Source organism: Myxocyprinus asiaticus, chromosome 9 (assembly GCF_019703515.2).
Source record: "Myxocyprinus asiaticus isolate MX2 ecotype Aquarium Trade chromosome 9, UBuf_Myxa_2, whole genome shotgun sequence".
Classification (NCBI taxonomy): Eukaryota; Metazoa; Chordata; class Actinopteri; order Cypriniformes; family Catostomidae; genus Myxocyprinus; species Myxocyprinus asiaticus.
This window is the reverse complement of record NC_059352.1, coordinates 26,787,576-26,814,690: the sequence shown is the minus strand read 5'-3', so window position 1 is coordinate 26,814,690 and position 27,115 is coordinate 26,787,576. Positions and strand designations below refer to the sequence as shown.

Genomic DNA, 27,115 nt, shown 5'->3' with positions numbered 1-27,115 from the left:
AAAGGGAATGTCTGTGAACACATTTTATTACTTATTGTACAAGAAAAAGACTGATGTATGTTAATAACCTGTAATACTAAAGACACAAAGACTAGCCCAACAGATTAAACCTTCTACTGTCTTAAGAACCCAAACCCTCCTTCACTCCTTCAGGTAATTTTGGACCTGTATTGAAAACCATTCAAAATGCTATATTCTTGATTACTGTACAATGCTACTAAAGACCCCCCTTAATGAAAATCTGTTTTGTTGTGGTCCCAAAGTGTATAAAGATTGGGAAAAAGGGCTCCATTCTGAATATTAATGAATTAACATAATTTTTGAAATAATAAAAAAAAAAGTTTAAAAACTTTGTAAACACTGGCAAAGGATGTCTCAATTTTGTTTACTTCAATCACTTTGGGCATTTGATATATAACTATATTACAACAAATTCTGATTTATTTTGCTTGTAGAAACTCAACAGTGTACATTTTACAGTTACAATTTTAGTATGCATGCCTATCCCACAAATGAATCTCTACTTAATTTTCCAGTATTTTAAATGGGCAAACATTGCTTGTCCATTGCAATAAATGCATTCCTTCCCACTTATTTTAAACATTTTGTTGCAGTTTTACAGGGGTTATGGAACATTCTGAAATATTTTTTTTTCTGTCAATCTAATGTTTTCTGTGAAAATTACATTCAATGGTATTTTCACATAAAACTTTTATTAAAAAAAAAAAAAAATAATAAAAAACAATCACGTTTGTAAAGGTATTTACTACATATTACCTGTTCAAAACTGTTAAAATTACTTTGTGTGTGTTTGTGTGTGTGGACATGTGCATGTTTTTAGAGAAAAATAATGTAATTTGTGGGAAAGATGCACTACCCCATGAAACTAGAGAACAGTATGGGGGGCTAGGGGCTAAATTTGAATTTTTTAAAAATATTTTTAGGCCAAATTTGATTCATATATGTACAAAAAACTATTTATAGCTTAACAACATCCAGAAAGTCAGAAGGTGAAAGGTCACAACTGTTTTTCCCCATTCAGGTCAAAATTAAATAATAAATGCTTTTGTCCTTATAAAAATATACAAAAAGTCAAAAATAAAAATAAATGAATCTCACATTTAAGGACATTAAAGGGGTCATGATATGCCTTTTTTATTATTTTAAAATGTTTAAGGTTCACTTATTCTATTAGTAAAGTTTTTTTTTTTTGCACAACAAAAAAGTAATGTATATGATCATTTTAATCCTCATTCTGACCTTCTGCTTGGTTTTAGTGCTTCTTTTCATTTAACCCTCAGGGGTTGACGGATGCACCGGCACATCCTGCTGGATTTTTTCCTCATAACAGCGGAAACAACTTAAAATACTCTGTCATTTTTGGACAAACACATAAATGTAAGACATCATTAGAGATCGGTGCAAATGGTAAACGCCCCCAACAGTGCCTTAAAAAGCATCAAGTTTATTCACTTTCTGCGCGTTTGAAGATGGCACGCTACACAGGTGAGGAAGCTCCTGGATAGTGATGAAGAGTTCGTTTTCCTCAGAAGAAGAGTGGGAATCCGATGATAAATGTTTGCATTTTGAAGAGCAACTTGATCCAGCCGAGGATACAATTTTGGATGAGTAAGTCATTTAGTTTTACTTACATATTAGTTGACATGCTATTTTATATAAACATGTACATATTTTACTAGTTTACTATTTCCAGACTTGTCAGCCAGGATTCAGAGTATTGACATTTGAAATATATCCTATTAGGCAAGTTTTAGTTACATTTAAATGTTGTTTCGGCTAAAGCAGGTATTTAAATTGTATGCTGTATTATATAAATATGATATGTAATATGATATAAAAATAATATGAATGTTTAGATTATATTTTAACTAGTGTTTATGCTGCCTCATCATCAATGAAGCTTGTGCTTGCAAATATCTGTTCGGGTGTAAATGTGTAAAATGTGCTGTAAATATGCCCATATTAGAAAATCAGCATATTAGAATCATTTCTGAAGGATCATGTGACACTGAAGACTGCAGTAATGATGCTGAAAATTCAGCTTTGATCACAGGAATAAATAGCATTTTACAATATATTCAAATAGAAAACAGTTATTTTAAATTGTAAAAATATTTCACAATATCACTGTTTTTGCTGTATTTTGGATCAAATAAATGCAGCCTTGGTGAGCAGAAGAGACTTCTTTTAAAAACATTAAAAAATCTTACCGCTCTAAAACTTTTAAACGGTAGTATAGGTCTACATTTTTTAAGTAAAGTCTTTATGTAAAGAAAATGTATAGTCAGATTACTTCTTTTAACTTAAACTTGATTTTGTGAATAAGCTACAAACAATACATTCAATCATTAAGTCTCCTCGCATTCATTCTCTCTCAGGGGTGGGGTCTTTGTCTCCTCAGGTGTGAATTACATCAATATTCATGATCATCCAGGCCTCTTCGCATATGGCCTTTCTAACACTAAAAGTGTCTTACAAAAGTTAAATGACTTTGTATGAATGAGTGATCAGGATGGTTTTCACATCATTTTGTAGCAAAAACTCTAGGCTACAAGATCCAGTTCTCAAAAGTCTTGTGAACAAATGTTTAGTATGTGTTATATGGCCTTATTTCAGTGACTTTTGTTTTTTCAAAAACCATACATAAACATTCTTTTCTCAAAAATACAAACATGTATATACATGCTGCTCACATATTATTGTAGCCCAGTTTGTGCTGAATACAGTGTTATCAGACTTTAGCCATTAATATGTTATTAAGCAACTGAAAAAAACACAAATGTCAAGGCATGTCAAAACTTCTCCAGGGCCCAAAACACCCTCAGACCCCAGAGGGTTAAGACTTGACAGTAAACGCCCACTGTTTTGATTGGCTCTCTGCTTTTGACGGACCTGCTCTCTCCTTGCCATCTCACTGTTCACCACAGAAGTGATTAAAGGTAAAGGAGGCATTGATGTGTTGTTGTGGAGGCAGTCAGATGCAAATGTCTACCACAGAGTGAATGTGGAGGAAGTAGAGAATGAGTCATTTTGGCAGCTTTGTACTATAAAAACATACTGTAAGTTTCAGAACTCAAAACTTCCTCACTGCAAAAAAGAGCATTTATATGTCAAAAGGTCAAGGAAAATGTGATTCGTCATGTCATGACCCCTTTAAAGTATAGTCCAGTGTATATTCACATGCTTTCAGAAACATAAACTGCAATTCTAAGAGCAGATTAATCACTGGATGGAAGACTAATGGTTAAGGATCTGAGATGCTAAACAAAGGTTTCAAGTTTAATACCAAGAAGTAGCACTGTTCAAGGAACTCATGTGATCCTGCTCTATTGAATCGTGCCCTTGAGAAGGCCTTTAACTATAGACTGCTTTAGGGTGACTGTCCTTGCAGTTAAAGAACTATATGTTGTGTTGGATAAATCTAATATATATATATATATATATAGTTGAAGTCAGAAGTTTACATACACCTTAGCCAAATACATTTAAACTCAGTTTTTCACAATTCCTGATATTTAATCATAGAAAACATTCCCTGTCTGAGGTCAGTTTGGATCACTATTTTAAGAATGTGAAATGTCAGAATAATAGTAGAGAGAATTATTTATTTCAGCTTTTATTCCTTTCATCACATTCCCAGTGGGTCATAAGTTTCCATACACTTTGTTAGTATTTGGTAGCATTGCCTTTAAATTGTTTAACTTGGGTCAAATGTTTTGGGTAGCCTTCCACAAGCTTCTCACAATAAATTGTTGGAATTTTGGCCAATTCCTCCAGACAGAACTGGTGTAACTGAGTCAGGTTTGTAGGCCTCCTTGCTCACACATGCTTTTTCAGTTCTGCCCACAAATTTTCTATCGGATTGAGGTCAGGGCTTTGTGATGGCCACTCCAATACCTTGACTTTGTTGTCCTTAAGCCATTTTGCTACAACTTTGAAGGTATGCTTGGGGTCATTGTCCATTTAGAAGACCCATTTGTGACCGAGCTTTAACTTCCTGGCTGATGTCTTGAGATGTTGCTTCAATATATCCACACAATTTTCCTTCCTCATGATGCCATCTATTTTGTGAAGTGCACCAGTCCCTCCTGCAGCAAAGCACCCCCATAACATGATGCTGCCACCCCCATGCTTCACAGTTGGTATGGTGTTCTTCAGCTTGCAAGCCTTACCCTTTTCCCTCCAAACATAACGATGGTCATTATGGCCAAACAGTTCGATTTTTGTTTCATCAGACCAGAGCAAATTTCTCCAAAAAGTAAAATCTTTGTCCCCATGTGTACTTGCAAACTTATACTTGCATTCTATTGTTTGTACAGATGAACATGGAACCTTCATGCATTTGGAAATTGCTCCCAAGGATGAACCAGACTTGTGGAGGTCCCAAAATTTTTTTCTGAGGTCTTTCTTTTGATTTTCCCATGATGTCAAGCAAAGAGGCACGGAGTTTGAAGGTAGGCCTTAAAATACATCCATAGGTACACCTCCAATTCAGTACACCTCCTATCAGAAGCTAATTGTCTAAAGGCTTGACATCATTTTCTGGAATTTTCCAAGCTGCTTAAAGGCACAGTTAACTTAAGAGTATGTAAACTTCTGAGCCACTGGAACTGTGATATAGTCAATTAAAAGTGAAACAATCCGTATGTAAACAATTGTTGGAAAAATTACTTGTGTCATGCAGAGACTTGCCAAAACTATAGTTTGCTAATATTAAACATGTGGAGTGGTTAAAAAATGTGTTTTAATGACTTCAAGTATATGTAAACTTCTGACTTCAACTGTGTATGTGTGTGTGTGTGTGTGTATATTATATATATATATATATATATATATATATATATATATATATATATATAAAAATTTATATATTTTATAAACATCTGTTAAATGGAAAATATGGATGCCGTGATTATATGGTTTCACTATTAACTGCGATAAAAAAATGTCAAGGTTAATTTAACCTCAAGAATTTAGAATCCACGGTTAAAACTGTGAAATGCTTTATTTCGATGTGGCAAAAATAATATACATAATTTATAAATATATCATATAAAAGAGTTATTCATAAGATTTTGTAAGCCTAAATGTGAAAACTCTTGCACCTGTGTGGGTACTGGAGCTGTTGCTATGTTTACGGATGGTGGCTGTGTGGTGCTTTAATGGCCAGGTGTCGCAGACTGAACTTGAACTTTTAATTCATGTGAAACTGGGGCTTAAACACACAAACTCCAAAATATAACAGAGGAATTCAATCTACCAGACTCATATCCACCCAAAAAAAATGACTTAAATCGTCTGTTAGGGAGCATTTAAATTACTGACTGAAGATGATGGATGTATCTTCAACAAACTAGTAAGTTTAATATTTTTAGCTGTGGTGATTTAAGTGATGAACTAAAATATGCTACTTTTTGTAATGTGTAAGAGCGTGCTGACAGCGTGGTGCACTGCGTGTAGTTACTATCAGCGAGTAAACTTTTAAAAGTTCTGTCTTTTCGTCTTCATTATTTAAAGCATTGCTTCTGTACAAATTCATCGCGTTCAACAATACATGTAAATTTTAATCATTATCAGACTTTAAATTGCCTGCTGTGAGCAATGTACCCATTATTATGCATAGTCCACAGGTTTATTTGTAATAAACTGTTGCAGAAGAAAAAAACTGTTGGATGCCTTGAACTAGGCTACGTGTTGCCCACCCACAATAATCTTACATTTTGAAGCACTCCGGTTACATTGAAGCACATCACTGAGCTCGGGATGCGCATAAGCGGTGTCGTACCCTAGATTGGAACATCTCTTATTAAATACCTCCTACTTATTTTTTGTGTATTTATAAGTTTTCTTATTGCAGGGTCGTCCTTAGCATCCACATATCCCCAGAAATACGTCCACTAAGACGTTCAGCTGTGATATGATATGCATTTTTTTGCATCAGTGCTGTTTTATAATAAGACATATCGCAAATAATCGTAAAACCGGTTAACCGTGATTTGTTCTCGGACAGTAATTTCACTGTCAAAAACTCAAAACGCAGAATCCCTAGTGGCAAGTAAGACTTTTGATCTGTTTAATCAATATGATCATGGCGAGTTAAAGGCCAACAAACAGTTCACAAGATCATGAAGGAGAGACTTTGATCTCAATAACGCGAGAGCGAATCTCTACCTCTGCTCTTTTGGACTGGGTGTTGAGAGATTATATTAATACAGGGCACAGAGGGGAGTGGATCCTTCAACAGAGTTAGGGTTTATTGGTTTCAATTGCAGTATAGACAATAGTATAAAAAAACAAAATATTGCAGTGTGTTGTGTTTTTACAAGAAGTAGCTATTTAAGGCTATTAGCAACAAACAGAGGATAGAACACGTTTCAGGCAATATAATAATTTTTTAGACCTAATTCGATCACAGTGCACTCAGATATGTTTATGGGCAAGAAGGGGTTACAGCTGTCTCTACATGGAGTATTACGTTTGCTGATGCATAGAACATAATTTCTGACAAGTTGGTATAACAGCTTGCAATTACCAGTTCCATTTAATCAAACGTGATTTAAAAATGTGAAAAGGGCAAGCACAGACAATCCGCTTAACATTTCCATATTTCACATTTTCTCAGAAATTAGGGGGAAAATTACATTATTTATGCAGTTGATAAGGAGCATGCCTTATGACAAATTATTTTCCTGTGCACAGTGATAACTGCCCACAAGACTTATCTTTTGTCCTATGAATGACATCTTTGCACATTCCCAACTCTCCTGCAGCACTACTGATGACCATAAAGGTTCCAAATCTGACAGCAGCTTCCAGACACACTCAGCCCTGTTGCTAGGCAATGGTATCGGCGCTGCCTGGCAACAGGTTTCTCTATTCCAGTCATGTGCCAGGTCACAGCAAAATGAACCTTTTTCCCATTGGCTGAGAGTTTTTAACAGTTTAAACTCAACCATATGCAGCAATTAGATGACAAGATAACCTAGTGAATGACAATTGAGTATGCTTTTAATGTTGCTAAAGTTATCTCCACTGACTGAACCATTAAAAGGCATGGGTGGTATTGGCCAAAACTTGTTAAAAGGTCTAATATCCAAAGTCTGAACTTTTACAGATGCTTTCAACTACTAACTTAATGCTTATGGACTTTGGACTATGTGGCGTGAATCTAAGAATGCTTTAATGAACAATGCCCAAAGTTTAAGCTATTTAACACTGAAAGTAACATGACTTTAATGGCCAAATTAACCATCTAGAAAAACTCCCTTCACACCACATACTAGGTCCTGGTTAATCATTGTATTCTATTAAAAGAACATAAGCAACAGTGGGCAAGTAAAAGTTCACTAGAACTGACCTCAATGACCCCAAGCCTTCACAATAGGTCTGAGTAAATGATTATCCATTTATTATAGTATGCTGCTTATATGAGTGTACTCCAGGTACAGGCAATTCAGAAAGCAATGACCTTTACACCTTACCTACAGAATGCATTGCCACTATGCATACTCTATGATGTACTTGTAACAAGGTCATACAGGACTTCATTTTCACTCATTTATACAGTAAATGCAATATAAAATAAGTTACATTTTTGGTTGAAACTTCTACATCTTATATATAATTATACTATCAGGATTCGCACACCGTTTGCCCAATGAATTTCCATTATTTTTCCAGTCGCTTAGACAGGATAAGGATTTCTGAAAATAATTTTACTGAGATTACCCTCAAAAAGAACAATATCTGGCCAATGAAATATTTTAGAGCAGAGCATAACTAGAAAAATTAAGATCCACGACTTTTTGAAAAAAAAATTCAGGCTTGGAAATTCATATTTTTAAATTGAATGCACAGCAAGACACTCATAAGTAATAAGTCACAACTATCAAAAACTTGAGACTTAGAATTATCTGCTTTTGACTAAACAGTTTTGAGAACAACACCTGCACACATGTTATAAGCCGGTAATAATGCTGGTAAAGTTTACATGCAAAGTGAAACGGGGGAAGAGGGCAAAAAAAATTATGTGTGGCAATCGTTTTTAGCTCAAGCCGCTAAATAATATTGGATTATGTACAGATATCATAAAACCAGAGGTCAGGTTCCTCTCAAGTTTTTTTTCTCACCACTAAATAACACTGAAAAGGAGTTTTTTCCTTGCTACAGTCACTTCAGCTTGTTTACAGGGGGCTTTCGGACAACAAGGCATGATTTTCTATAAAGCTGCTTTGAAACTATGTGTATTGTGAAAAGTGTAGACAAACTTATTTTCTCAAGAAAAACATGAAAATTGTGAGTTCATATTAGTTTTTCTCAGCAATCAAAACAAAATATATGCAGTGCTGTTAAGTTACTTAGAGCTCTGCTTTTTATTTTCAATGTCAGACACTTTTGTGGCATTTATGATTTAAAAAACATTTATGTTGAATCTATGAATAAGTTTGAGCAAAACATTTGTGGGTGCTCGTATCGTATCATGAGGTTATGCATCGTATTGTGAAATTTGTGTATCGTTACATGCCTAATACTGTATACATATATTGATATGCGATGGATTGCAATTATTTTGATTAATTAATTGACGTCATAATTAATTCGATTAAAAATTTTAATCAATTGATAGACCTAGTTACAACACAAGGCCAACCGCACCACATGGCAATCCTACAAAAATTTACAGAGCAGTTGCTGCATCATTTATCTAATTACAGTCACTGAAAAATCGCAAAAATTAATGTAAAGTGCATCAAAACTGTGAGCATGATTTTCTCTCTGTTTATTACTGCTTGGGCATTCTATTGTTACCAATCAACATCGGTAACATGTACGTAACATTGCCTCCAGGTTAATCAGCCCACAATAATGTACAAAATCAACTTGGGTCCTGTTTAGTCCACAACCACCATGTGAAATATCTTCCGCAGCCCTACTGAAAGAATTTGAGATTACACAGATCAGTACCCTGGTGGCATGCTACATGAACAGGGATAAGGAGACGGATTTTGACAAATCCAGAGGGAAGGCTTGTTTTTGAGTACGCACTGGTTTTGGTGGGGGGGGTTACACTCAGCAACGAATAACAAGCAAAACATCAGTAGGGCTGGAGAGGATGGAGTTATACAAGCAGAAGACAACCACAAAAGGACTGAAAGGACTCTGAATTGACACCCTGGTTAGCTGCACTGCTCCTTTAATTCATTTGCAGACGATTCAACAAATTAGGTTTTCCAACAAGACCACACTTTGCTATTTAAAGTCAAGGCAAATTTGTATATCACTTTTCACAATACACATCGTTTCAAAGCAGCTTTAAATTATGCCTTATGTCTTAAATGTCTTAAAGCCCTCAGTGAATGGCTTTATAGAAAAATATGGCTTAATGTCTTTAAGCCCCCAGTGAGCAAGCCAAAGGCGACTGTGGAAAGGAAAAAAACTTCATAAGATATTTGATTAGTGGAGAGAAAAACTTTGAGAGGAACCAGACTCAGCTGAGGGAACCCATCCTCCTCTGGCAGAAGTATTTTATGATTTGTGTACTTTGAGAGTGAAAGAAAATTGTTTTCTGAAAGACCAGTTTATCAAATCCAGCCTTGGCCGGGCCTAAGTCTAAAACACTGAAAAGGTCTAGTTAAATGGCATTGGCTTCACACACGTGGCCAGGTTTCGAGTCAGGATTAGAGACACTCAAGGCTGCTAATTGGACAGAGCTTAAGACCAGTGTTTACGAGAACTTGGCATAAGTGAGTAACTGGGACAGGAGTGAGGGGGTATGAGATATATGCAGTGTCAGTTGATCTGATGATACTGTGACCCATCACCACAAAAAGTTTTAATAAAAGTGATAATAAAATTTAATTTAATAATAAATTACAAACAGCACACATAGCTATAACTAATTTATAATGGGTTATATCAAAGATCGGTTAAACATTATAAGCATTGTTGGGTGTAATGGGATTACAAAGTAATTAGTTACTGTAATCTAATTAACGTTAAAGTAAAAAAGTAACATAAGCCATTGTAAGAGAGAAACGTGTGGTGCTGAGTGTATGACTTGCTTACATCAATGGATGAGAAGGAAATCTAGACATTATTTTGAAATTGTTGATCGGAAAAACAAAACCTTTTCTGTGAAATGTGTTAGTAGGGGTCTTAGAATGTAACTTTACTTTTTCCATGAAGTAATCAGTAAAGAAATCTGATTACAATTTTAGAGACTTAACAGTGTTAATTTTTACACAGTTTTTTGTTTAAGTCATAGTTTTAGTCTTTTGCCAAAAATGCACTTTAAATTTAGTCAATATTTCATCATGTATAATTCATTAATTTTAGTCTGTTTTACTACGACAAAAATGACATATAGTTACAAAAGTAACATATTTTAGTTGATGATAATGTGCAAAATGACAAGAACTCCTGTCAAACTGTAACAGACCAAACTTTAATCAAATATTCAAACATTAAGAAAAATGTATAAACATTTATTCAACATATATCAATATTTAAGTCCTTTTTCACTATAAATTCTCCTCCCTCCCCAGTAGATGGTGATATGCACAAAGAATGCGAATTACCAAAAACAAAAGAAAAGAGAATGTGAAAGTAAAAGTGGAGATTTATAGTAAAAAAGGACTTCAAAATATTGATCTGTTTCTCACCCACACCTATCATATCACTTCTGAACACATGGATTTAACCACTGGAGTCGTATGGATTACATTTACGATGCCTTTATATGCTTTTTGGATCTTCAAAATTTTAGTACCCATTCACTTGCATTGTGAGGACCTACAGAGCTGAGACATTCTTCTAAAAATTTTCATTTGTATTCTGCAGAAGAAAAAAAAGTCATACACATCTGAGATGCCATGAGAGTAAATGATGAAAGAATTTTCATTTTTGGGTGAACTATCCCTTTAAGTATTAGCTACTTTCCAAGTTCTGAATTTCTCATGCTTTAGAGACCGTTATTAATTTTCTGTATTTAACCAATTTAGGATATTGCATTGCGTGTAGTGCATTTTCAAGGAAACAGTGCATTCACAACGCAAGTTACAAATTCTGACTAGCACGTAACTTAATCTGTTCATTCACTTCATTATCTGTGCAGGTGTAAGTTGTAATATTACATATATATGGTGGATATAGTGATTAATTTCATGTGTAAACAGGATGCATTGTGGTAATTAAGCCATTTGTAAAGCGTTTGTTCCTGTGGTCAGCTCTTTCTGTTCATGCAGTTCAAGCAGGGAAAAGCCCAATATACTTTATAATTGGATTACACAGTATCAATTCTTTCTAGATACTTCTACAGATGTTTCTCTAAATGTTTCTTCTTTTGTTTGTGCACTGTTAATCTCTTGCAGTGTTATTTGTTTCTTGTCATATTTTCATCAACAGAATGTTTTATATAAAATTGTTTAATTATCATAGTCTTTTTAGTCTCATCTTCGTTATTGTTAACATTTAACAACAAGCGTCAACGAACAGTTTTGTCACTTTGACCAGATTAAAGGGGCCGGTCACATTATACTTCACGCTCCACTCCCATACAAACGCATCTGAACGTGGGAGACAGGAAACGCAAGTTAATGCGAAGAAATTTTGTACAACACTGCGTACCAAAGTTCAAGTTTGGCGAACTCTGAACTGCAAAACTGCATGAAGAGGGAGTGTGACATCATATCCTTGTCCGTTGCACCCTCAAAAAAATTGTATACTCAAAGCCTAGTGTGACCACCCCTTATCCACTTAGTAATATGTCATGGATTACTGTTTTTCAGTAATTTACCCAACATTGATTATGAGTATATTGTATCAGTTTTTGTTGGTGGGTTTACCTTCTGAGATGGCATGTGGTTTGATGATACAGCAGGTGCAGTCTGAGAATTTGGCTGTGTTGGAGGGGCCGTGACCTGCAGTGGAGGGGAAGAAAAACTCCAGCTCCTAACAGACAAATATAATTAGCATTCTGTTATCAAACATGCATAACCAGCACTGGGCGTATTCAAGTCTACTGATATGTAGTTCAAAGAGTGGAAACATGACCAATACTTTCTGTACCCTATATTGGCATATTGCTGGACTGAAATACTGTACATTGATAGTTGTTAGGGTGACCATACATCCTCTTTTTCCCAGACATGTCCTCTTTTTCGGACCTTATAAAAGCGTCCGGCCGGGATTTCTAAATTTGCGAAAATGTCCGGGATTCGGCTTTAGTTGCATTATGATGTGCATCTGGTCTAATACTTCATTGTGTGTGCGCACATATTTGCATTGCTTTAACCCCTCTTTGTAAGTCCCGCATTCTCGCACACCAGTTGGTCGATTATAAGAGGCTTGCAGCAACTACTGGCCAAATTCCTGCCTGCCAATCTCTCTGCGAACACACGAAGCGCTGTTGTGTTCGGCATCAAACAGTTGCTTGACAGTAGCAGTAAATGACAGCTGAGTGGAAACAATGCCCAAACGAAAGTGCAAATTTACAGAAGATTTGCACAAAAAATTCCCATGCTTTCGTCCAGGTCGAGATCCGTGGGAAGCAGAATGTAAAACATGTAAAGCTGGCACTTATATGTCAGTTGCTAATAAAGGTGCAAGTGATTTAGAAGCATACATTAGCTCTGCCAAGCATAAAGGGTCAGCAAAAGGTGAAAGTTCATCAGGTAAATTAACCAGGTAAAATTATCACATTGCTTCATTTTCCATGGCCATTCAAAATAATAGTAATAGTAAATGAAGGTACACTCATGGCATCAAATATTTTATTTTAGTACATGGACATTCAAAAGAATGTTGGACATTTTTATTTATTTATATATATTTATGTTATGCTAATAGTCTTTTTTACTGTATTAAAGTTTGCATTCATAGTAACACTGTTTTGAACACTATTATTCCACCCCACTCCAATCCACCCCCCACCCGGCAAAAAAAAAAAGGTGTCCTCTTTTTGGAAAACCAGAATATGGTCACCCTAATAGTTGTCATCATTTACTCACGCTTATGTTGTTCCAACCCCGTATTACTTTTTTCTTCCGTGGAACACAAAGGGAGATGTTAGGCAGAATGTTAGCCTTAGGCACCATTTACTTTCATTGCATCTTTTTCCACAGAATGAAAGTGAACTGTGGCTGTGGCTAACATTCTGCCTAACATCTGCTTTTCTGTTCCACGGAATAAAGAAAGTCATACAGATTTGGAACAACATGAGTAAATAATGACTGAACTGAACTGGAGATTTATGACTATGTTTTTTAATTTTGTTTGTTACCCGTGCAGCAGATGCCAATGAGTCTGATCCATGTCCTGCATTCTTAGTGCCGTCTGTACCAAACTGGGCTCTGAGACTGTGAGCTGCATCTTTTCGAGCAACACCAGAATCAGTGGGCCCAAGAACTTTTCTCCAGACTGATACCGCTTCATCTCCCATCAGCTCCATAGCAATCACTGGACCAGAGCTCACAAACTGCACCAGATTACTGTCAATGATCAAATAAATGGTTTTAGCTACTGTATAAACTGCTTTTAAGTCTCCAAACATGATTTAATAAACTTGTTATAAGCATAACAGGGTCCCCACACTTTTTGACCAAGGAAAATCCATGTATTTTCCATGACCCTTTCAGTCATTTGTGATAGTAGGATTTTAAAAAATAATTTTGATTCAGACTGATTCACTAATGAATCATTCAGAGGGGCAGATTCACTAAACAGTTGAACCACTTTTGCACATGGTATATGAGCGCAATTTATTTTAACAGGCGCAATCAGCACTGAAACTGTGCTGTGTCTTGAGTATTTAAATAAAGTCATTGTCATTCCATTTTGTGCAAACGTGCCTTCCTTCTATGTTAATTAGGCTCATTGAAGATTGCGCTTCATTCACAAAAATTGCCTTGTGCAACTTAAATTGCGCTATTACCATGAATGAAAGTAGGCGGTAAAATGATTTTTATTTAAAAGAGATGTTTGTAAACATTTTCAACCAATCATATCAGCAGTAATTCATCAAACAGTGATCAAATGATGGAGAAGAGTGTTATAGCCTGGCATATATCCAGATGTGCGGTGTGGTCAAGTTCACTTTCTGGATGTTTAAAAGATTATTTAGGTGTCTGGATCATAGTGACGATGAACAGTCCCGCCAGAGTGTCAACTACAGTGGTCTCCGGCATCCTCCGCAATATAGCACTGAGAATTGGCTCGCAAAATCGGAATTACATGTGCAAATTGTGTTTTTGTGGGCACGTTTGCACTATTGCCTGATATGCATAATTTCTTTAGTGAATGGGGCACTAAACCAGCGCAGAGAGCGCATGCTAATAAAAAGCGCATTTACCGGGTGCAATTAATTCTTAGTGAATTCCCCCCAGAATGTTTTGTGAACCGGTTTGATTCATTTATTAAAAAGAACTAACTAAAAATATCAATTTAATTTCAAATCAGACTTCGGCTTGAAGGCAAGTTTTACTTTTTTAAAAAAGCAATATTTATTCAATTAAAACAAATATTCAATATAGAAATTTCCATGACTTTTAGAATCTTTCTAGGCCTGATATTTTAATATTTTCCATTATCATAGGAATCTTGACATAAGCATTAACACTGGTGCAAATTTACTAAACAGTCTAGTTATTAGGAATGCATAGAAGAAGAAAAAAAAAATCACTAAGATGTCAATGATAGATTTGTTTTTAAAAATATGTGCAATGTCATGCAAAGTCAATGGAAGGACACGTCAAAGTCATTTCATGTCATGTCACTGTGACTAAGTCAAAACAATCTCAATGCTGACCGTTCAGGTGTCAGAATCTCCTTCAAAAGCAGCCCTCACATATTAGACAAGTCAATCATTCACTCAGGAAAGACTCACTTGAAAAAAGACTTTGACTGATGTTCCGTGTAAAAGTCTGCTGCCTGCTTCCTGTAAGAAAGCCAAAAAAGTAAGTACACAGGGATAAAAAGTGATCTCCAAAACCCTCCAAACCATCTCTTGACTGACTCCTATAGTGAAACAGAGAACTGCACATACTGTGCATTTCATCTTGTCCTCGCCTCTTGAAATGAACAGTATCCAATCATAACGGTAATATTTAAGACTATATTACATGAATCACTGTGATGACTTTATTGTCAACTAGAAAAATTGGAAAGTTCCCTATGTAACATTTTACACCAGTCTTCATACTTTGACAAGGACAGTCTCTGTCAATGAACAGCTGTTTGCTACTTTGAGGAAAGGTTAAAAGCAACAAAACCTGACCAGGCTAAAACAACATGGTCTTTCTTAGAAACCCTCAAAGTCAGCCTTTTTCAAGAGGAAAAGGAAAGATTAACCATCAGCATTTTCCATTCTCCAAAAAATTTAGTACTAAACCACTTGTGTAGTAACAGTCAAACGTTTTCCACTATGTAATACAATTTTTGTTCCTGGGTAGTAAGTGTTATTTCCTAATTGCTTATGCCTCAGTAGTATAGAAAATGGCTATTATTCCCCACAAAGTTTGCTTTTGGGACCAGGACAGTGATATTTTGAAATGTACCTATTTCCAATGAGAAAACAGGCGAATTTGTGTCTTTTCGTTCACATAAAGTCAGAAAAAAACAACATATGAATCCAAATTAACATGTATTTATAATAAAGTAATACAAAAATGACTACAAAAGATTTAGAAGTGAGTAGTTTTTCGAGATTTACGATTATACTGTAAATCACTTTCACGAATCAGCCCCAAATGTACTCATCATACTTTAAGGCGTCCAGAAAGATCTTGATGCTGTTGTAATCCTGTTTGAGGTGCACCGAGTGAGCCAGGGGAAGAGACGGGTACTTGTTACCATTATGGAGCAGCACGGCTTTGAGGCTCCTGGATGAGCTGTCAATGAAGAGGCACCACTCATTCTGGTTACAGGCGATTCCGATTGCCTTGAACAGACTGGTCACTTTGTGGCAGAAGCAGAGCCCATCTTGACGGGTGAAGAAGCTGGAAAAAGGTTGATGACGCTTCCTCTGATCTGCGACTTGCACACTTTCATCCAACAAGTTCCACTGCTTGAGCCTAGACGTCAAAAGCTCGGCACTGGACTTGGTGAGACCAAGATCTCTAATCAAGTCATTGAGGTCTTTTTGGTTGGGGTAATATGGGTTTCTCTCCTCAGCTCCACCTCTGAAATTGTCATCTGGATCTACAACGTCTTTCTCGCTCTCTGACTTGCTGCTCTCTTCTAAAGACGGCTGCTCTCTCTTCTGAGGAGTGGATACGGGGAGCTCGTGGCAGTGTGGCACCAGGGCGATGGATGAAGGAAGGTCCGGATATGTGATAGCAGGTGCATTCTTGCCAGTCCAACGTTTGGAAGGGTCCGCCATGCAGAAGTAGCAGTTGCTTGAGTGGTCAGTGGGTTCCCGCAAATTCTTGGGATAGCGAACTTCATGGCTCTCTTTTCCACCATCCTACAAAAATAAATGTATTTCACCCATGACTAATGTGTAAGAGATTCTCGCAACATTTTTCATATATGATATATTTTTTCAATAACATTGAAAATTGTATAACATTTTAAAATTAAAAACTTTTACAATTTTAAAAATTAACAAATTTTATAACAAAAATCCGAGCAACAATTGTCCATCTTACCATCCAGAGTTTTTTTTTGCAGTGCTCACAGTTGAAATGAGGTGCCCAGGATTTGTCTTGATCCCCGACAGGCATGCCGAAATATGCTTTGTAGGCCTCACACATCTTAGCAGATGCTTCCATGGAGTACTTTTTCGCTCTTGTCTTGATAAATTGGCCACAGACTTAGCCAAATGCGTCTGCCGGAATGAAGATATGTATCCACTTAGGCAGCTGGAACTAAACTGAACAGGTGGGCTTAAGGCCCCTGTATTTATACTACTATTTATATTACTGGAAAGTTCTAGAAAGTTCTAGAAGTTACTCCAAGTTTACTCAGCACGGAATCTATCTGGAATGTTCTGGAAAATAGGTAAATTTCAAAATATCACTATCCTGGTCACAAAAGCAAAATTTGTGGGGAATAATAGCCATTTTCTATACTTTTGAGGCATAAGCAATTAGGAAATAACTCTTACTACCCAGGAACCAAAAAAATAAAAAATACAAAAATTAATTGGTTACACGGTGTTATTGATGGGGTGTCTACTATTACAGAAACATTTGTCATTTCAGATGTCCAAAATAACTAAAAATTAATTCCACAAACAACTGGGCTTCTGGAAATTACAATTTACACAGAATGTCTGATTGCTCTCAGGAATTCCCTACATATCTCTTTCTGATTGGCTCACATTTGTAGTTATGGAGACACAAGGATACAAAGCCCTGCTAAGTCATTTTCCTCTGATATTTTCCTGAAAATGTCCCCAAATTTACTCTTAATGACCACTCTAATCTTAAGGACTCTCCACTGGAACAATCTTGGCTGATCTGCACAATTTTGATTGAGGAAAGTTATGATCTTAGAGACTGAAAAGTTGTATTAGCAGTCCAGATACTTTTAATCTAACAGCACACATATGATCAAATTAGGATTAAAAACACTCACTGACCTTAACAAAAAAGGGACAAGAAATCATGCCTGCAACTTTCAACACTGCATCTTTTCTCTTACATACTCCCCTCACAACCTAAGTTAATAATTGCTGCATTGTGCTATGAATATAATCCATTCCTGGTACTGTGCAAAAGCAGTTACAAATGAGATACTCATTGAAAGTTACTTACATTGTAAAGTGTTTCAAAATATAAACCCACAAACAGGGTGTATACAACATTTTTATCATACCTGACTTAATCTGTGAGTGCTAATAATGGTCAGGGGCTTAGACAACAAGTGTTGTGGAAAACAGGCAAACATATAGAGCAAGCTAACATCTAAGCAGTGCATGTTTTTTGCTGTCATTTGCTTTTTTTCTGAACATGTGATTCTCTCAAATCCATCACCAGTTTTGAGAATGCACACTTAGATTCCATAAAACATCTGAACTCCACATTAGCATAATAACATCTCAAATTGTTTTAAAAACTCTCCCTGAGGCCTGATTTCTAGACTTTGTTTCTAGGGCTATAATCTTGGTAAAAGGACAGCAGCTAATATGATCATTCTTACTTTAAACACATTTCATTTATTAAAACATTGTTTTTGGCTTACCATGTAAGTTTGGTCATTTTGACTTTGGTGACAATAAGGTTGGCATCATAAATCATCTGAATAATGTCGCCAACTTTGGTTACTGCATCCGGCTTAACCATAGCCAAAGTCCTAAAGACATCAGACAAGAATATTTTAATAATATACACTTTGAGCACTTTATAGACCTTATCACAGACTGTGATGATGCATTTCTGCCTTATTTAACACTGTAAATCTCGCACATTTTTTATAAGTGCCCAACATAGATGGGAACTCCTTTAATACTGTTTAAAAAGCATCCCAGGGTGATACCTCAAGAAGTTGGTTGAGAAAATGTCAAGAGTACATGTCTACAAATTCTAGGTAAAGGGTGAATACTTTGAAGGTGCTAAAATATAACACAGTTTTTATTTATTTTGGATTTTGTTTAGTCACAACATAATTCCCATAGTTCCATTTATGTTATTCCAAAGTTTTAATGACTTTACTATTATTCTAAAATGTGAAGGAAAAAAAATAATAATAATTGTAATATAGAATGAGTAAGTGTTTCAAAACTTTGGACTGGTAGTGCAAATCAAAGAAAAAAGAAAAAAAACCTTATTGCAGCTAACCAAATCAGTATCCAAAGTATAGTTCATAGTAGTAAAAAGTTGGAAGGTATAACCAATTTATTTAACCAAAAAGGGCACATTGGTTAGATTTGTTTAGAGTGAATAGTTAAGAGTTAGCTACAGTCACTGCCAAAAACTGGCACCCTTGCATTTGTATTTTTTAATTTTTTTAAATAATGCAACAATTCTTCCAAGAAATTAAAAGTTTGAAAGCTGCTCCTGTCACAGTAATAGATAATGATGGTCTGACTAAATAACAGCAGTAAATTAAGTAGTCAGTTCAAGTTTACTTAGAGGAGTGAACATAGCCTGTATCTGTCCCTCTGTTATCTTTCCAAATTGATATTCATGACACACTTTCATTAATCTCACAGGAGAGAAACAGTGTGAATGTGATTTATATAGTGTGATAAAAGCAAAGACTTGATTCAATAGAGCAGTTATCAATATTCAGTGATATGCATAGCAGTAGGTGCTTGAGATTAAAAAGGGCCCTGAACAAGTTCATCAGGTACAAAGATGAAGTGTGAACAAAGTTGTTAATGACATTTTTTGTGATATAAAAGAATAATAACTATTCATAACACTAAATGAAGAGTATGTAGATTTGAGATTCTTCCACCATTCACTTTCATTATATGGAAAAAAAAGTGGCAAAGAGTAACATTCTACATGTGTTTACAGAAGAAAGTCATACAGGTTTGGAACAACATCAGGGTAAGTAAATGGTGATAATTTGTTCATTTTTGAGTGAAGTATTCCTTTAATGGTGAAAATGAACTAAAGTAATGCTTCAAATATGAAATTATGAAAATAAAAAACATTAAATTACGAAATGTAAAATATAAAATTACAAACAATAATATGAAATTAAAGATTATAAAATATATATTATTTCAAGACAATGACAAAGTTGAAGGCTGCACTGATGCTGAGCATAAGAGCTGCCTTTGGTACTAGGGGTCAGAGCTGGCATATTTTAACCTCCTGAGACTCTGTGTCCACATGCATGGACATTATGTTTTCGCTTCACTATAGGCTATGCATAATTTAATTTAATTTAAACTGACTGATCTCAGTTCAGGAGACACCAGGCTGTTATTAAAGATTTAAACTTTCGATGCATGAGTCATGTGATAAAACAACATGGCGCTGATCTCAGCTGAGTTTGTCTTTGAGAGTAACGGCAACAAAACTAAATCTGCTAAGAAACCTAATTACATTTTTACATTAAAACCTGTTTGAGTCAAAGGAGTAGAGTCTCTAGTTTAATCCGATATGGCATTTTAAAAATGTAATCGATTTATTGCAAAACGGCATGCTGTTAAACACAATGACCACATACATGGACTATGTTAAAATATCCTATCTTCACTATGCATTATCACATAGCGAATCAATGGAAGCATCCAAAAACTGGAAAATGTTGATTTCAGAGGCTGTATAAATTTAGGGTGAAAACAAGATACATTTCAAACTGTTCTGAGACCAGTGCAGACAGACAGCACACTGGAGGTTAAGTAATTCCCTTATAAGGAAGCAAGATACAAATTGGTGGCAGTGATTGGATGTTGCTGGTTATTACTTTAAATTAGAATTATTTATGCTAATTTCTTGTGTAATGTCTGTAACGTCTCAAAAACATGAATAACCAATCCTCCAGGAAACACAAACAATTTGATTACAAAAAAAAAAATTTGATTAAAACTTTTAAGATTTTTATTTTTGCATGTTTCTTAGGGACTACTAGTTACAAATCAAAAAATGGAATGGAAAATGCACACAGCAGTCATGCTCGGGTCTCAGGAGGTTAATATGGCTTTTATGTATTTTATGTAAATACAGCATTATGTATTTTGAGGCGGTACAGAGCCTGCTCATAGCAGCCTTAACTTGTGGGTATAAAGTCACCTTTAGACATAGAATTACAAAGCTTCTGCCTTGCCTCAGTAGCACAAGGAAAAAGTACCTCTCCTTCTTACTGCCCAGTTTGTTGGCTGTGTATTGGTCCCCATAACCTATGAGGTTCAGCTGACGAGAGAAGATGTTTACTCGGTTGCCAACAAACAGATCCTCTGGATGGAGGTCATCATACTTGGTCCGCCTTAGAAAGGTGCGCTGGTTCTTCATATCAAACTATATCAATGAGAAAAAAGATGCTTGTGAAGGGTACGAAGCTCAAACATAGCTGGATGTCAGAGTCTGAAATCTGATCAGAACGCACCATCTCCACTGAGCCATCTTTAGAGTAGTAGAGCAGCTGGTATCGTCGCAGGAGAGCAGCACTGGGGTCGTACCACTCAGCCAGAAAGGCAAAGCGTTCCTCCTGTGTATAACACAACAAAACATACAGTGAAGACAGGCCCAGCAGGGGAATGTCACTGAGCTGACCCTCATGCTTAGACAAGGAGCCACAACAGCCGCGCTCTGACCCTCAACACAGAAAGGCAGCTGGGCCCTGTTAACATGCCGAGTCAGAAGTTCAGACCGTCAGCCTTTGATCCCCTGGGGAGCCTCAACGCGCATAGGGAGCTATTATTCAACTGCTGGAACTACTGCTCCTGAACTCACACACAAACATTTGGGATGCACAAATATAGACATTCTGGTTGATGTGAATTATTTCATTCTATGGCTGATATATGATTTGATGGCTAAGATTATAAATCTATACAATTTTGTCTGTTTAAATAAAACAAATTATTAAATAACAAAAATAAATACATTTATTATTGAAGCAAAAATAGCTTAAATGAATATTCCGAGTTCAATACAAGTTAGCTACATCAACAGCATTTGTGGCATAATGTTTACTATCACAAAAATTTATTTCGACTCGTCCCTCCTTTTTCTTTAAAAAAAGCAAAAATCTGGGTGACAGTGAGGCACTTACAGTGGAAGTGAATTGGGCCAATCTGTAAACATTAAAATACTCACGGTTTCAAAAGTATCGCCACAAGATGTAAACAATATGCATGTTAACATGATTTTAGTGCATTTAAATCACTAACTAACCTTTTCTGTGTAAAGTTATAGCCAATTTTAACAAAAGAATTAATGTTAGTGCTTTAAAAAATGATAAGCTAAACATTTCTGCATTTAAACCCTCTAAAAATTGGCACCATTCACTTGCATTGGAAATGCCTCACTGTAACCCAGATTTTTGCTTTTTCTAAAGAAAAGGAGGGACAATTTGAAATTTATTGTTGTGTTAATCAACATTATGCTACACATGCTGTCGATTGAGCTCAACAAAGGAACCCAGAATATTCCTTTAAATTGTTATGTATACCAATCAATGTGAATAGTGGTCGACCGACACGAGTTTGTTAAAGGTCAATGCCAATCCCAATTTTTAGAGATCATGGTGGCTGATAATACTGTATATATATCGTTTACATATACATAGCACAAGTACAACTTAATGCTGATTATACCGGTATCATTTAATATGGTCTTTAAAAAAAAAAAACATTGAATGGTACCAATATTGTTATTTTGTAACCCTAATCATGACGTCCTCTAAAGCTAATAATATTTTCATTTGCATAAAACAGTCCTCAAAAGAAGAGTATGAAAAGAGTTTACTAAAACAGACTTTATTTAAATCACTGCCAGTATTACTCTTGTTCCACTGTGAAGTGGTTGATTTCCCCTTGACAACAACTCAGAGGTGCCCTTGAACAAAAACATGGAGAGTATGCTGGTGTGATTTCTGTTTCCTGCTGATCGCCTCCTTATGGGTAAAATCCAGCATATCACAGACACAAATGATTCAGTGGTACGTTACTAAGAACATGAGCAGAATACTGATGAGAAATTATCTGCTAGGCCTAATTATTATGTAATCCATATTAATATTAACATATTGGTAATTACTGAAAAAACTGACAGAAAACCATCTTCAGTGCACACCATTTACTCACCCTCCTGTTGTTACAAACCCATATGACTTTAATTCTTTTGTGGAACACAAACGAGTAGGGCTGGGCTATATGACAATAACATCGTGACGATGATATAAAGTGACAATTGATCAAGATTTTGCTATTTCATGTATCGCGATACGTAAATGTCCATGTGTGGGGAGTGTGCGTATCTATTAGTGCGCAGGACTTCACGTGGGACTAACTGCAAGTAAATGCGGTTTTCAATCCCAAACACGTATTGAAAGTAGTCTGAGAGAATTGAGGAAACATGGACAGGGTTTTTCTGGCATTGAAAATTTCAGCATATTCAATGACATTCATCCTGCGTTTGGTGATTTATAAGTGCTATAATACTTTTCATCTTCTCACACGCATCTGTGTTTCATGTGAGTGTTGAGTGCGCTATCTCTGGATGAAGTCCAGCAGGCTTCCAGGCATTGCTCCAAAAATGGGCGTGAGCTCCAAATTGCCATTGAAGATATACAAAGCCCCTAACCTAACCCTTTCCCTAAACTGTGAGTGGAAGTGACGCCCCCTTTTGGAGTTGGTGCAACCCCCTTTTTGGAGTAACCACGCCCCCTTTGGAATAACCCCGCCCTCTTTTGGAGATTCCACCCCCATTTGGAGGTCTCCAGCCTGCAGACAGACCTACCTGGGATATTTGTGCTACTGAGACATGAGAGGGCAAAATGGGACCACTCACGCTACTCAAGCCTGCTTCAATCCAACATATTAGGCCTATACTGATTTTTTTTACCTTAAAGCACTATAGAGGAAGTCAGACATCTCAAACTGCTAGACAGCCTGACATTCAAACCACCACTGTCAAGAAAAACAGCTACAACACTGTGTCATGTACCAAAATAAAGGGTTTTAAACTATACATCATCACCCTAACTAAAAATCTGTTCATTGATGTTTGATGTTATGAAAAAAAAAATAAACAACCATGTTTGCCTACAGATATTCATATATTCTTTATAGAGATGACTTAAGTAATTAAGAGCCTAATGAAGTGTTTATTTTAATTGGATTTTTTTTACTTATGTATTATTTTCTTTGTTTGATTGCTTTGAGAAGATGTAGAGTATCTTGAGGAAAGTTTTAATAATAATAATAATAATATTGGTCAACAACATATCAGACTGAAATGTGGTATAATGTGAAATTTAGTATTATTTTAAGGTTGATTTAAAACTAAGTTGAGTGGGGGGGCCTGGGTAGCTCAGCAAGTAAAGACGCTGACTACCACACCTGGAATCGCAAGCTCGAATCCAGGGCGTGCTGAGTGGCTCCAGTCAGGCTTCCTAAGCAACCAATTGGCCCAGTTGCTAGGGTGGGATGAGTCACGTTGGGTTAACCTCTTCATGGATGCTATAATGTGGTTCTCGCTCTTGGTGGGGCACATGGTTAGTTGTGCATGGATGCCACAGAGAACAGCATGAGCCTCCACATGCGCTACCTAACACGCTCAACAAGCCACGTGATAAGATGTGCAGATTGACTGTCTCAGACGTGGAGGCAACTGAGATTCATCCACCACCACCTGAATTGAGGTGAGTTACTACACCACCCCCCCCTCCCCCAAAAAACTGTTGTGTTTGTTTGTTGTATGTTAGCCTCAGTCACCATTCACTTTTATTGCATTATTTTCCCCCATGCAATTAAAGTAAAAGGTAACTGAGGCTGTCAATCTCCAACATTCTGCCTAACTTCTCCTATTGTGTTATGCATCATATGGGTTTGGAACGACATGTGGTAAATGAATTTACCAAAAGAATTAACCAAATGAATTGTCATTTTTGAAAATAAAAAAAGCAGCATTCTCAGCTCTTCAAAAACAAACTCCAAGAAAATCCTTTTAACATAACTGAGTGGTCTATCATGAATCTACTGGTAATGGGACTCCTTCCCCAAACAAGGCCTATTTTTAACCCTCAGTCAGCTGTGACAGAGATAGTATAGACAATGAACAGCTCTCTTTGTACAAATAAGATGAGGCACGGGTATACCCTGTAAGAAACCCTTTCTTTCTACATAACCAGCATCCTTAATTATTTGTGGACACCACTTTCACACCGGGTCGATGAATTATTTCCGAATATGTATCAGAATTGACACTGTGCATGACACATTTTGTGCAGACACTATTTAGAGAAATATTATGGTTTCTACAGTGAAGTACTAAAGAGATCCAGGTGCTATTATCCAAAGTTCACATCAATAATGATAAGCACCTCTTCTTTGAGGTATTAAATCAGACCTTAAAAAGGAGTAAAAATAAATGAGGACTTTGTGCCAAAATCTATTTTTTTTTCTCCCCACAGCACTACTATGAAACAGTTTACAGTGCATTTTCCAACCAATGCAGAAAAATACAGATAAACAGGTGATATGTATTACAACACTAGCCTATATTTCCATGATTAAGACTATTGAGATATTTCAGTGGGTGTGCAAAAGGAGAGATGTCCACACATACTGCCTGGGACAAAGTTACCTGAGGACAGCTGTATATTTAAGAAGAAATGTGTAACCATAGGAACTGAAGACTTTTTCTCAAATATTAGCACCATAGCAGGTCTAATATGCCATCTGTTGTTCTTTAGCAATTGTGTCATAGAACCCTGAAGTTCTTCTGCTACATGTTTACAGGAGGAATGAAAACACTTTGAGGGTACACAGGGGCTCCAAACGAACATTTCAGCACAACAAAATCTTATGATCCTGGCCAGATCGAACTGGAAATAGCTGGGCTTATCTGCCACCTCTAACACTCAGAAAAATAGGGCTTTCCTCCCAAAAGCCCTTCTTGGAAGCAAGGACTTTCTCAGACACCTGCTGTTGGCCTATGCTATTACTGCAAACATTTCATGCTGTCTGCGAGGAGATGGATCAATGTACACAACTTATGGAGACAGAATGTGAATTGGAAAGTAAAACAGTGTAGGAGTACAACCGAGCATGAAGATGATGTCTAATTCTTGTACAATTATACAGTATATGAACTTTCATATTGACATGAAATATTTTTAATTGTAAAAATCATTCCTCAGTCACAAAATGGTGATTAAAATGGTAAAAACATAGATATCATTTTAACCTAAAATTTTGTTCATTCAAAAAAGCTCATGGATTTTGTTACTGCAAAAAGTATTATGTTACACACAGAATAACAAGGTTTAGATTATTGTGCAAATTACACACACACAAAAAAGTGTAATAGTATTAAAATTCTTGATTACATTTAAATGAATTTATTTGGCATCCTTTGTCTTCATTATAAACACAATCCTAGAAAAGTTGTAAAGTCTGAGGCCAGACAGTCAATCCGTTTTCATATAAAGTTGAGAAACTCTTAATCAGCTTACTGAAACCAGCCAAAACCACTTTCAGACTGCGAAAGAGAGGCACATTCTTTGGAAAACTTCCGAGTTGTTTTCTCAAGGAACTTTCTTTCTGTAAGCAAATCCTGACATCTAATGGCAGATCACATCAGTGCATGTCACGACAACGGTGGAAATGCAACAAATTATTAAAAATTATTCTATTTGACTAGGGGGAACGTTCTTTTAATTATTATAATTATTATTATTCAATGTATTCTTTGTCATTTACTTTGTAGAGAACAACATTTGTGTAGTACAGCATTACATTCAATCTACTGTAGACATGAGGATCACATTTGCAGCCAAAACGCATTATTATGACCAAATGACCGTCATAAAATATACGATTAACAGCTAAAAATGTTAAAACAAGGGTTAAAAGTAGTGTGAAAAGCATACGTCTTCGTTTACGGAGGATTTATATAGCCAAGGTGCTTGTTGTCACTTTCACGCGCTATCTAACTTCCATAATAGACAAGGTTTCTATTTTCATGAGACTGTGATATTTCATATTTTGGTGAAGATAGCACATTTGATATCACTGGTTTATGTGACTAATGTTTCTATTAGGGTTTAAACTTTGCTCAGGCACACAGTTAACGACTTCCTCCAAACAAAACGCGTATTCATGATTACAGAGTTCAATACTTGATTATCCATATCTAAAGACGGGAAAACATACTCTCCCACTTACCATGTCTGAATCGATTTATAAAGAAATCAAATGTTTGTTGCCGGTTGTTTAACAGACGGTTGATTGTCTTCCTTTAGCCTCGATGTTAAGTCCCATCACCATAGCAACAACATCGGCCATGTTACCGTAAAACGAATTATACAAAATATCTCCTTTAAATTTGTATCTATAGAATGCAGTGTTTCGACATTCAGCTCATTTTAATTTTAAAGTTTGGGGAATTTACGAACGTTTACAGAGCAATTAGCTTGTTTATGCGGTTTTCATTGTAACCCGGAAGTAATAGTTACTGACCTTTACCGCCAA

General features: G+C 36.1%; 2 protein-coding genes and 1 long non-coding RNA gene across 4 annotated transcripts in view; 1 reads left to right on the top strand and 2 right to left on the bottom strand.

Moving 5' to 3' along the window:
• Positions 1–27,074, bottom strand: part of LOC127446362 (nucleoside diphosphate kinase 7-like) — a 72,473-nt gene extending 45,399 nt beyond the window's left edge. Inside the window, exons 1-7 of one of the 2 annotated variants that reach the window (XM_051707250.1) lie at positions 26,810–27,074; positions 21,022–21,123; positions 20,767–20,933; positions 18,202–18,312; positions 14,903–14,953; positions 13,301–13,508; positions 11,865–11,970 (exon numbers count right to left, since the gene is read on the bottom strand). In XM_051707250.1, the coding sequence (XP_051563210.1) occupies positions 11,865–11,970; positions 13,301–13,508; positions 14,903–14,953; positions 18,202–18,312; positions 20,767–20,933; positions 21,022–21,123; positions 26,810–26,812 (748 nt within the window). In that variant the 5' untranslated portion in view covers positions 26,813–27,074. The remainder of the gene's footprint in view (positions 1–11,864; positions 11,971–13,300; positions 13,509–14,902; positions 14,954–18,201; positions 18,313–20,766; positions 20,934–21,021; positions 21,124–26,809) is intronic. The other variant, XM_051707252.1, reaches the window with a different exon arrangement.
• LOC127446371 (uncharacterized) lies at positions 1,382–13,511 on the top strand. The gene is made up of 3 exons (XR_007898203.1): positions 1,382–1,629; positions 4,341–4,475; positions 13,309–13,511. It is a non-coding gene; the product is annotated as an uncharacterized LOC127446371 (long non-coding RNA).
• Positions 15,627–16,794, bottom strand: LOC127446368 (uncharacterized). Its single transcript, XM_051707261.1, has 2 exons — positions 16,665–16,794; positions 15,627–16,480 (listed from the first exon to the last, which is right to left on the bottom strand). The coding sequence occupies exons 1-2, from the start codon at positions 16,785–16,787 to the stop codon at positions 15,755–15,757; spliced, it is 849 nt and encodes a 282-aa protein (XP_051563221.1). The 5' UTR covers positions 16,788–16,794; the 3' UTR covers positions 15,627–15,754.
• Positions 27,075–27,115: the final 41 nt, after the last annotated feature.

Bases quoted from the DNA above. Each gene is read 5' to 3' on its own strand.
- LOC127446368 (XM_051707261.1), bottom strand. From the start codon at position 16,787: ATGGAAGCATCTGCTAAGATGTGTGAGGCCTACAAAGCATATTTCGGC. The intron at 16,481-16,664 runs GTAAGATGGACA...TTATTTTTGTAG, and splicing joins GCAAAAAAAAACTCTGGATG to GATGGTGGAAAAGAGAGCCA.